The sequence below is a fragment of the Ovis aries genome, chromosome 6, assembly GCF_016772045.2.
Source record: "Ovis aries strain OAR_USU_Benz2616 breed Rambouillet chromosome 6, ARS-UI_Ramb_v3.0, whole genome shotgun sequence".
Lineage (NCBI taxonomy): Eukaryota > Metazoa > Chordata > Mammalia > Artiodactyla > Bovidae > Ovis > Ovis aries.
In genome coordinates, this window is record NC_056059.1 from 36,775,675 (window position 1) to 36,787,809 (window position 12,135).

Genomic DNA, 12,135 nt, shown 5'->3' on the forward strand with positions numbered 1-12,135 from the left:
ATAAAGCTTCATGTGACTGTTTCCCTCAAAGACTCAATCAGAAGGCTAATCTAAAATTTGTCTCAAGGACATATGTGGTCAAGACGCTCAGGCATACACTTTGGGCAGGAGCATCCACACACCCTAGTCCTTTCAGCCCCCTTCTCAGCCACCACCTAAGTCCTGTACCAGGGATGCCGAGGACCACACACCCCAGATGCAGCACCGATATGGCAACCAGTCCTTCCTTTCAAGAGGCATCATTAGTTGAAAAACTACATATTTCTGTTTCTTAACAAACAATACTTTCTCATGACCAGACAAGAAGAGTATACCACTGGTTTTACTTTGTCAGAAACAAACTCAGTCACACTGACATACTTATAGGATGAAGTAATATAATGTCCAAGATTTTTCAAGTGCATTCCAGAAAAGATTACAAGGTAGTGGTAGGGAGAATGGAGAAAACTAAAAGGGCAAAATATTGATCATTGTGAATTTGTGTGATGGTTACTTGCAGTGTTCTCTCCTCTTTGAAGTATTCTTTTCAATTTCTATGATTAGAATTTAAAAACAAATTAAGTGTAAAACTGAACTATTCTGATCTTTTTGTGTTATTCTCTGAGAAAATTAAAATAATAAACAATAAAATAATTTTTTAAAAAACTTAAAAGTGAGGTAATATTCCTTCAGAGATTGCCATCTCTATCTCACAGTCTACTAGAATACCTGAGAAAATATACCCCAAAGAGCTTGTGAGCTTAAAAAAAAATTAAGGACTAACATATTCATGATTATTTCTGTGTTTATATCTTCTACAAAGATGGGAGCAATACGGAAAAGACAGTATTCCATCCTGAGCAATACAGGTCTCTACTTGCGGGGAGACCACACTCAAGTAACAGCCTAGTCCATATGGAACACAGAAGTTACTGAGCTGTAGTGAACACCTAAAAAAAATTACCAGGAAAAAAAAATAAATGAAAAGAAAAAGCCAGGTGACAGATTTTCTGCATTTGATTAATAAAAACATCTCAGGCGCTACTCCCATGAGAGACACTCTCCAATTCACTGAGGAACGGAAGGTTCTTATCTCAGCAAAGTGTCCGTAGCCTGCAAAAATCAGTGTGGACTCAACTGTCCTAAAAAAGAAAAACAAAACAAACATTTGGTAAGTCTCCACTAGGTCATTTTCTTCCTCTCCTTTTCTGGAGACCTGTGTATCACACCACAATGTTCATTTCACTCCCACCCCCTAAATTAATTATAAGAGAAAGAACAACAGATGGACACTAATACTTGAGACACTATTAACCACCAGCAAGCACAGGAGGAAAAAAAATTAAGTCAAATAATCTAACTTTGTGAATATTTAAAAATCAAGATAAGTATGGCATAAACTGTTTCAACAACCAAAATAATGGTTCAATTTGTTTAAACTGAAAATATGGCTTCAAATTAGAAATTAACAGCAAAGAAAGAAAAGTTTAAGTGTTAAGCATATTAAATGATAACAAATCTTGGATCTCAATCCAACAGGAGCCAATGGTCACACCAATAAAATATAAAGCAGAAACTTCCAGTGCTGTGCAGCAAATTCACCTAAGACTTTGCTGGGGTTTGTATCCAGCCGCAGAATGGCCATAGCCAGGGGGATAGTCAACGTTATGTAATACTTGGAATCCTGGAGCAGGGGAAACTCTGGGAGTATTAAGTAGATTCTCATTGCTTCAACATCTGGTGGTGAACTCGATAACTGAGGAATCAGGCAACTTTCAAAGCTATTTAAGATCTGTATGAGAGAAAAGAGTAATGAGAAATTCAATCTAGTTACCTGATCTCTAAACTCATAAATTATTTGAGAGACTCTCAACTCTTATTCATTCAGTATGCACTCAGGACCATCTACAAGCCAGGCGCCAGTCTGGGCAATCAGGATACATCAGTGAAAAGAAAAGCCAAAGGTCCCTGCCCTTGCCAACCTTATACTCTAGGAGGCGGGGATTTCCTTAGAAAAATTTAAGCTAAATAGAAAAGTTAAAGTTAAGACAAATCCCTAATGGATTTTACAGAGTTAACATTTATACAAGACTTTTGCCTTTTCATCTTACTTTTTTTTCCTCTTGAAAGTTGACTTATTTCAATGCAAAAATGCATTTTAAGCATGTACTTTATATAAGTAAAAAAAAAAAATACCTGTTCTAGAATCATGGAGTGCTGAGAGTTCATCAACTTTTCAAATAACACTCTCGTTGAGTTCAGATCAATTCCAGGGATTTTGGGACTTGTTTTAAAATGCTCATCAATTCTAAACAAAAAGAAAAAAAAAACATGTAATAAAAGAAAAACAAAGCAAACACTCTGATAGGGATGAATTACGAAAAGGTCAACATATAGTTTGCACATACTGATCCAACTTAAATTTCACCTGGCAGACAAGATGCATGAAAACATGAACTTTGGGGAAACCCAACAGAATGAATCTCTCTGAATCCCTTTTTCAAGATAATCTTACAATTTAAGTCATTAAAGTGAGACTCTCTTGAAATTTATAGGCAGAATATTATTTTTCTGATTAACTCTTGTATTTTTGCCTCCTTCTGTCATTGTGGTACTTTGAACCAAAGGCAGATGCTGTGCCTAGGTACAACAAAATCCCTTGTGCAATGTGGCCCACTCATCAACAAATACCAAGTTTAAAGCAAGTTTTTTAATATCGGATCTATAATAAACGCAAAGTTAGTGTATTACTCAGTTAACATAAGGGATACAATTACATTCAATCCAGGACTAATTTTATCCTGAATATTCCTTGGACTGATGCTGAAGCTCCAATACTTTGGCCACCTGATGAGAACAGCCAACTCATTGGGAAAGACCCTGATACTGGGAAAGATTGATGGAGGGAGGAGAAGGGGACAACAGAGGACAAGATGGTTGGATGGCATCACCAATTCAATGGACTTGAGTTTGAGCAAGTTCTGGGAGATGGTGAAGGACAGGGCAGCCTGGCTTGCTGCAAGCCATGGGGTCGCAAAAAGTCAAACACAACTGAACAACAACTGTTTTTAACTTCCTAACAACTAATCATTTTTCTGTTTTAAATAAACTTTCAGCATTTTATAGACTTAAAGAATGTCTCTTAAATTTCCACTCTTAAACATACCACATCTACTAGTTACAAAAGAACTATTTGCAAAACAGACTTCTGCTTATGCGTAACAAACATATTCAGATAGTTTTACAGTCATCTGATGGCAATATTACAATTTATAAAAACATAAGCAGAGTTCCTAACGTGAAAAAAGTTTAATTATATAATTATATGCACTGGAACCTAAATGGTCAATCAAGAGGAGTTACTTGGGCTTTCTCTGTTTGTTGAATCTTTTGCACTGTTGTTCTAAAAATAAATTTGCCAAAACATAGAAATTGTTTCTGCTATCCCATATGCAGCCTTCCATATGCTTAGAAGTACCTTCTGCTATACTGCTAAGAAAAATAAAAAGACTTTCTCTACATGTATTTATGCTTTGTTAAACTGGTCTTTGGGAATTCCCAGGTGGCTCAGTGCTAAAGAATCTGCCCGCCAATTCAGGAGACACAGGAGATGTGGGTTCGATCCCTGGATGAGGAAGATCCCCTGGAGAAGGAAATGGCAACCCACTCCAGTACTCTTGCCTGGAAAATCTCATGGACAGAGGAGCCTGGTGGGCCACAGGCCATACAGTCACAAAGAGTCAGACCTGATACCACTGAGCAACTAACAAATTAAGGCTGGATAATCTAACAAATCTAACGAGAGCCATTCTCAACCTTCATAAAAATTGTCCTTCTAGAATAAGGTTTCTCAACCTTGGGATCACTGACTTTTGTGGTTGTCAGATAATTCTTTGTTGGGTGGGTGGGATTGTAAGATGCTTAGCAGCACACCTAGCCTTTGCCCACTAGATTCCAGTAGTATACTCACCACCACAGTAACAACCAAAACATGTCACGAGACAATGCTGAATGTCCCCTGGGAAACAAATCAGCCTGGTTGAGAATCACTGTTCTAAAAGACCAACATCAACACAAAATTTTTTCCCTGGAGGAAAAGGCTAAGTATTGATTCTGAAATTAGTTGGATGAGCTCATTTCAGTTGCCCTAATGATACAAATGACTTTGCAATCTTTAATTGTAACTGAACAGAGTTCCTGAAGCAACCTCTTACAACCCAGTTAGGGACAGAATTGGGGGTGGGGTAGGGGGTGCAACTGACACACAGAACTGAAGTCTAAGTCTTCATGGGATTTCATTAGCCTTGCCACAGACAGAAAAAGGATGGTGAGAAGGTTGGGACTTCTTGGATCACCAAAGATCAAAACCCATGATGAGACCCTTCTGTGGCCACAATATCTGCAAGACAGGATAAGGCCTAGGAAGGAAACACTATTTACAACCTGGGAGTTTAGGCCAAATGCAATTTTCTGGTGGGCTGGGCTGGCCCTGGAACCTTCTTGAAACTTTCCCTAAATTCCAACAATGGGAAAGGAGTCAAAGAAACAGGGAGATTATTTAAAGAAGTAAGAATTTAAGAACGGAATTGTCCGCTTCCAGTTCAAGACGGCAGAGCAGAAGGATGTGTGCTCGTCTCCTCCTGCGAGATCACCAAAGTTTCAACTAGCTGTTGAACAACCATTTTAGCAGGAGGACGCTGGACCCACCAAAAAAAGATACCCCATGTCCAAAGACAAAGAAGCTGCCACAGCAAGATGGTAGGTGGGGATGCAATCATAATAAAATCAAATCTCATACCTGCCAGGTGGTGACCCACAGACTGGAGAACAACAATGAAAAAGAAAGTCTCACACGATTGTGAAGGCTGTGAACTCCACGTTAGGCTTCCCAGCCTGGAAATCCAACTAAGGGACTAGGAATCCCCATGGAATATGGCCTTCAGGGCCAGTAGGATTTGATTATAGGCCTTCCAGAGGACTGGGGGAAACAGACTCTGGTCTTGGAGGGCACAAACAAAATGCGTGCCCTCCAAGACTCAGAGGAGAGGAGCAGTGACCCCACCAGAGACTGAACCAAAACTACCTGCTAGTGTTGGAGGGCCTCCGGTGGAGGCGTGGGTCAGCAGGGGCTCACCACAGGGACAAGGGCACTGGAAGGTCCCCCTTGGTGTAAACCTTCATGGAGTCCACCATTAACCCTACCATACAGCCTTTAGACCCCGGGGATAAGTTGCCACAGGTGAAAAAACTACAAGGATGGAAGTGCAGCCCCACCCATCAGCAGATAATTGGATTAAAGCTTTACTGAGCAAGGTCCTTTTCATACTGTTCATGGGGTTCTCAAGGCAAGACTACTGAAATGGCTTGCCATTCCCTTCTCCAGTGGACCACATTCTGTATGCAGGTCAGGAAGCAACAGTTAGAACTGGACATGGAACAACAGAATGCTTCCAAATAGGAAAAGGAGTACCTCAAGGCTATATATTGTCACCCTGCTTATTTAACTTCTATCCAGAGTACATCATGAAAAATGCTGGACTGGAAGAAACACAAGCTGGAATCAAGATTGCCAGGAGATATATCAATAACCTCAGATATGCAGATTTCACCACCCTTATGGCAGAAAGTGAAGAGGAGTTAAAAAGCCTCTTGATGAAAGTGAAAGAGGAGAGTGAAAAAGTTGGCTTAAAGCTCAACATTCAGAAAACGAAGATCATGGCATCCGGTCCCATCACTTCATGGGAAATAGATGGGGAAACAGTGGAAACAGTATCAGACTTTATTTTTTTGGGCTCCAAAATCACTGCAGATGGTGATTGCAGGAATGAAATTAAAAGACGCTTACTCCTTGGGAGCAAAGTTATGACCAACCTAGATAGCATATTCAAAAGCAGAGACATTACTTTGCCGACTAAGGTCCGTCTGGTCAAGGCTATGGTTTTTCCTGTGGTCATGTATGGATGTGAGAGTTGGACTGTGAAGAAGGCTGAGTGCCAAAGAATTGATGCTTTTGAACTGTGGTGTTGGAAAAGATTCTTGAGAGTTCCTTGGACTGCAAGGAGATCCAACCAGTCCATTCTGAAGGAGATCAGCCCTGGGATTTCTTTGGAAGGAATGATGCTAAAGCTGAAGCTCCAGTACTTTGATCACCTCATGTGAAGAGTTGACTCATAAAAGACTCTGATGCTGGGAGGGATTGGGAGCAGGAGGAGAAGGGGACGACCGAGGACGAGATGGCTGGATGGCATCACGGACTCGATGGACGTGAGTCTGAGTGAACCCCGGGAGATGATGATGGACAGGGAGGCCTGGCGTGCTGCGATTCATGGGGTCGCAAAGAGTTAGACACGACTGAGTGACTGAACTGAGCTTGGTCCTGGCCGCCAGAGCAAGACCCAGTTTTTCCCATCACAAGTCCCTACCATCAAGAAGCTTACACAAGCCTCTTAGCCTCATCCATCAGAGCACAGACAGAAGAAGCAAGAAGAAGCAGTCTCACAGCAGCTAAAACAAAAACCATGTTACAGAAAGTTAATCACCATGAAAGAGCAGAAAGTTATATCCCAGATGAAGGGACAAAGTAAAATCTCAGAAAAACAACTAAATGAAGTGGAGATAGGCAATCTTCCAGAAAAAGAATTCAGAATAACGATAGTGAATATGATCCAGGATCTCGGGAAAAGAATGGAGGCAAAGACTGAGAAGATGCAAGAAATGTTTACCAAAGACCTACAAGAACTAAAGAACAAGAAAGAGAGATGAATAATACACTAGAAGGAATCAATTGCAGAATAATGAGGCAGAATAATAAACGGCCCGGAGGACAGAATGGTAGAAATCATTGCCACAGAACAGAATATAGACGAACGAAAAGAAATGAAGACAGCCTAAGAGATCTCTGGAACAACATTAAGCACACCAACATTCGCATTATGGGGGTCCCAGAAGGAGTAGAGAAAGGATCTGAGAAAATATTTGAAGAGACAATAGCTAAAAACTTCCCAAACATGGGAAAGGAAATAGTCACCAAGTCCAGGAAGCACAGAGAGTCCCAGGGAGGATAAACCCAAGGAGGAGCAAACCCAGACACATAGTAATCAAACTGACAAAAATTAAAGACCAGAGATAAAATATTAAAAGCAACAAGGGAAAAATGACAAATAACATACAAGGGAACTCCCATCAGGCTATCTGCTGGTTTGAAACTCTACAAGCCAGAAGGGAATGGCATGATATATTTAAAGTGATAAAAGGGAGGAACCTCAACCAAGAATACTCTACCCCACAAGACTTTCCTTCAGATTTGATAGAGAAATCAAAACCTTTCAGACAAGCAAAAGTTAAGAGAATTCAGCATCAGCAAACCAGCTTTACAACAAACGCCAAAGGAATTTCTCTAGGCAGCAAACACAAGAGAAGGAAAAGACCTACAGAAAATAAATCCAAAATAATTAAGAAAATGGTAATAGGATCATACATATCAATAATTACCTTAAATGTAAATAGATTAAAAGCACCAACTAAAAGACATACACTAGCTGGGTGGATGAAAACAAGCGCACGTATGCACTTTCACCTACCACATCATTCTGCTTGAAACTCCCCTCAAATTGTAATTATTTACATTGTTAAGTTACTCATGCTCCCATTATGGCTTGCAGTTGTAATTATCTTTTATTTTTGTTTGGCTACTAATTGTGAAAACTGATTAACATGTTTTGCTATTGTGACTATGTAACTATCACTCACTTAATACCACTGTATCATGACTGGTCAATAGAAAAATAATAGAATTCTATATCAGCAAAACTAGGATCTAATAGAAAAACCTGTAATCACTTTTTAAAATCCAGAGGTGTATCAGAATTAGCTTGAAACTTTTTGGAAAATTACAAATCCAAAGGTATCGCTTTTTTCTCCAGGGCTCCAGATGTTTCTAATGAGCAGTCACGTTTATAAACAACTGGACTATATGATGATCTTTTTACTTTTATCTAGTTTGTTTCACTTTTTCTATTACATAATCAATGCTCCCATTTAATTTATGTTCTCCAACTTCTCCATCTCCTCTTTTTTTTATGTTCTTTCTCAAGCCCTTATTTAGTATAGTAGAAGAGCTTTTGTATACATATACATATAAATATAATATATATTTTAGAAAACTTATGAATTCTTGCCTAACTAAAAAATTTTTGATATTTTGATTTGACTTGTCTGACTTAGTATGAACAGAATGTTAGATTTCTAATTAAAAAATGGATATGCAACAAGCAAGAAAGGTCTACTGTATACCATAGGGAACTATAGTCAATATCTTTTAATAACCGATGATGGAAAATAATTCCAAAAATAATATATGTGTATCTGTATAACTGAATCACTTTGCTGTGTACCTGAAACATTGCAAAGTCAACTATGCTTCAATAAAATATATATTTTTAAAAAAAAAGAATTTAAGAACAAATATCAATATTTTAGAATAGCCTGAAAAATCTTACTTTTGATTACACCAACCCTTTCTGAGATACTGTCTGTCTTTTGGTAATCTGCTTCTCTGCCAACTAGGCATGAATCAGCACTGCCCTTCCTGGTGTCCTCTCACTCATCATCATTTGGCACTTCCATTTCTGTGCAAATCATAAGCTTACCCACTGAGTTAAAGCCAACCACCATCAAAGAGAACATAAGTCTTTCTCAGCCTTTGCTGAGTGAGCACCTGCATCACATGTGGGTATTTTAAGACTAAGTCACTTACTTTTTCTCAAGAAAACTTCCATTCCAACAGGCTGCAGAAGATAATATCTGAACAACACCACTGCTCAGAAAGAAAAATGGGAAAGAAGTCTTTAATAAGTATAAATAAATGGTTATTTAAGCATCAGCAATAGATTACTCCTCTATTCCAGAGTTTCCTTAATAGCTGCTTCTTCTTACCCAGGTGAAGCCTTGGAAAACACTGTGTCCTGTCTCAAAACGGACAAGAACTTACATTTTCTGTAAATCATGTTAAAATAAAGAGTATTAAAGCTGCCAAAAGAAAACTCTCAGGCCTAATAATAATGAACTTGGACTTTCCTCCCACCAACCATCTAAGACACTTTTCCCCTCACCTCCAAACACGAACCCAAAATAAAATCAAAAAAGATAAGCTGAGCTGTTATTTACCAACACAGAAAGTATCTCTGCAAATTAATAACTGAACAAATACTTCCTTCTGTTTTGTTGCCCATCTTAGAAAGAAACTACAAATGAGTGAAGTAAGTTTTTATTTCTATTACCTAGATCTTCTGGGGGGAAATTGCTAGTTTCTGAGGACCCACAGTGATACTACATGTCAGGAAGCTTGAACCCTCTTATTTAGTATAAGGGAAAGGGAAGGAACAAAACAAATACACAGTCGAGGAGGGGATCACAGTAACTTCTGTTAATCACAGGATCCAGGTCAGGAAGGGGAGATCACTGCTTATATCCTATCGCTTATAAATAAGAAAACTGAGAACTAGTAAAGTGTCAAACAAAGTCCCAGCCAACGGAGTCTTGTGCCCCAACACCCCTATCCTCCTAGTGAGTCTAGTCCCCCCAGCCTGTTCCCTGCCCCTTCCCGACTGAACTCCCTGGCAGTCACCAAGCTTAGAGGGTTTCTGAGCACTGTCACAGAGGTGCTCCAGGGCATTCCCAATGATCCCCCACTCAAAAAAGCTGGTGTGTCCAAAGGGCTCAGGGAATTTGCCCCTCTACAATCTATTTCATAAAGTAAAATGCTTTATATACTTATCTGGGAACAACTATCACCTAGTACACAATCTGATTCATTCATCCCCAAGAATCAGCTTCTGTTGAAAAATGGAAAAACTGAGGAAAGCCAATACAATGTGTAAAACTATAAAAATTAAAAAAAAAAAAAAACTTTTAAGAATGAAATACACTTGCTGAAAGGACTCAGTCCTTTATACTTTTTTCTCTATCTCAACTAATCATTTTGAATATGAAAATGCTAAATTATTCTGATTAGGTAAAATAAGCTTAGATTGGAATGCTTTGGAAGAAGCATATGAAGAAAACTCTTGGAGTTAAACAACAATAACACTAAGCTTTCTTGGCAGAAAGACCAACTCAGGTCTTCATCAGCTAGGATTTTTAAGGTCCAAACAAAGCAGGTTAAGGAATACACCTTGTAAGAAAATAGGGGAACAACTTACTATGCTATTTCAGGCTAAGGACACCAGATGTGTGCCCCAAAAAATGACCCCTCGAATGCAAAACCCCATTTATATTCACAACCTCAAGATGGAAGTAGGGGGAAATCACTAAGTTGGAAATTCCAATACACTTTGAAAAGAACTGAAAACAAACAACCACATACTTGATTGTATTTGCATTGTTGTGTTCTGAGAGCTTTTGTCTCCAAACTGCTATAGTTTCATCATTTATTAAACTGGTGTAATGTGCTTGGTTCATCGTCCTGAAGTCAACAGCAGGAGAAGAATTCTGAAGGATTAAATATGACAGCAAAAAAAAAAAAAATTACGGAACAGCAGGAACTTTTTCTCATCTCCCTCTCCCTATATATCTCCCACTTTGTGTTTCACTTATGTACAGGAGCGCGGGGTGCACCGCCCAGATCCTCTCTCCCTTCAGAATGGACCACTCACCCTGCCAGCTGCCTCAGTGTAAGCTCTGGACTGGCCCCAGCTGCACTGACCTCCAGAACTGCCCTGGGCAGGTGGGGATGTGGTGCCAGGCCCCAGCCCCCCTGCCTCCAGAAGGATTTACACCTGGGAAACAAACTCTGAACCTGAGATTTATGTTTAAAGTCTGGGGTTGGGAGGAGTTCTAGAACATTTCCTCAGGATGAAGGAGGCAGGATCGGGCAGAAGGGGAAGCTGAACTGCAGCTCAGTGCCTCAGCCAACCTCATGGGGCGCTGTGGAGCCGCGATGGCCCTTCAGTACCCTCCCCAGAGAAACAAAACCAAGAGGACTGCTTCAGATTTCTTTCTCCCTCTGCTTTCAATCACCATAACATCAAGGTTTTTAAATTACTAATCATTTTGCCTTAACTGTTCACCAAACTCCAACAATATGCATTATAAAAAGTCTATACAACCCATATTGTAAATAATCTATGAAAATGTAATGCCTCTTAATGTCTTGCTCAAAGTACACAGCTATAAATTTATAAGAAAGATAAAAGACATATCAATAATGGCCTTTAAACCCCCAAATGCTGCACAGTGCTATATAAGAAGCACTTTTCCTAAAACTGCTATTTTTCAACTTATTTTCCCCCAATCTAATCATGATCTAGAACTAGAGAAAAATTTAAAGGGCTTTATGTCTCCTGTACTTGTCACTAGAAGACAGGGAAAAAAAGCAGTATTAAAACATTAACCAGATGATCATAAAAACACAACTTTCAAAGTAAATTTTCTTGATTATTTTCTCAGAGTGATGAGTTAAGACAGCATTATAAGGGGAAAGGAAGAGGGCATGTAACAGACAAGAGACGTTCGCCAAAGTTGATGACCATCTGGTTTTTGATAAGTATTTTAACAAAAATGACCACAGAAATCTATTAAGAGAACAAAAGCCATCTTGAACTGCATAGAGAAAAACTAGAAGACAAAACAGACACTTGAGAACTCACAAACAAGACTATCTCTGCACCATGGTCTTAAAACCAGTCATTATGTAAATTTTAATTGCTTCCCCCATTCCAAGGAGCAGCTGAACACAGACACAAACACAGACATAAAATATAAACATGTTACTATTTTCTCATTCTTCACCCCAAGTCCAACAAACCACAGATGCCTTGGATAAACTACAACCACAGAATCAAACAGAAAGACCCAAGAAAAAGCACTGATTTTCCATGCCTTAGAATTGCATACAGCCTCAAAAGAAAAAATTGGTGTAGGTCAGTGTATCCAACTTTGGCTGCACTTTGGATCACCAGAGCTTTCAAAAATCCTGACGGCCAAGTTACACTCTAAACAAGTTAAATCAGAATCTCTGGAATACTGGTGTCTTTTATTTAAGACTCCTAGGTCTTAGTCATTAATTATGTAGTATATTTGTGTGGTGACAGATGATAGCGAGACTCACTGTGGTGATCATTTCAAAATTATAGAAATATTAATCACTACGTTGTGTAC

The 12,135-nt window shown here is 39.1% G+C and overlaps 1 protein-coding gene across 9 annotated transcripts in view; it reads right to left on the bottom strand.

The window, feature by feature from the left end:
* HERC3 (HECT and RLD domain containing E3 ubiquitin protein ligase 3) overlaps positions 1-12,135 on the bottom strand; it is a 136,114-nt gene that overhangs the window by 58,746 nt on the left and 65,233 nt on the right. For all 9 annotated transcript variants that reach the window (XM_042251255.1, XM_004009709.5, XM_060416897.1 and 6 more), the window contains exons 11-14: positions 10,343-10,467; positions 8,735-8,794; positions 2,176-2,287; positions 1,582-1,771 (exon numbers count right to left, since the gene is read on the bottom strand). In XM_042251255.1, coding sequence (XP_042107189.1) covers positions 1,582-1,771; positions 2,176-2,287; positions 8,735-8,794; positions 10,343-10,467 — 487 coding nt within the window. The remainder of the gene's footprint in view (positions 1-1,581; positions 1,772-2,175; positions 2,288-8,734; positions 8,795-10,342; positions 10,468-12,135) is intronic.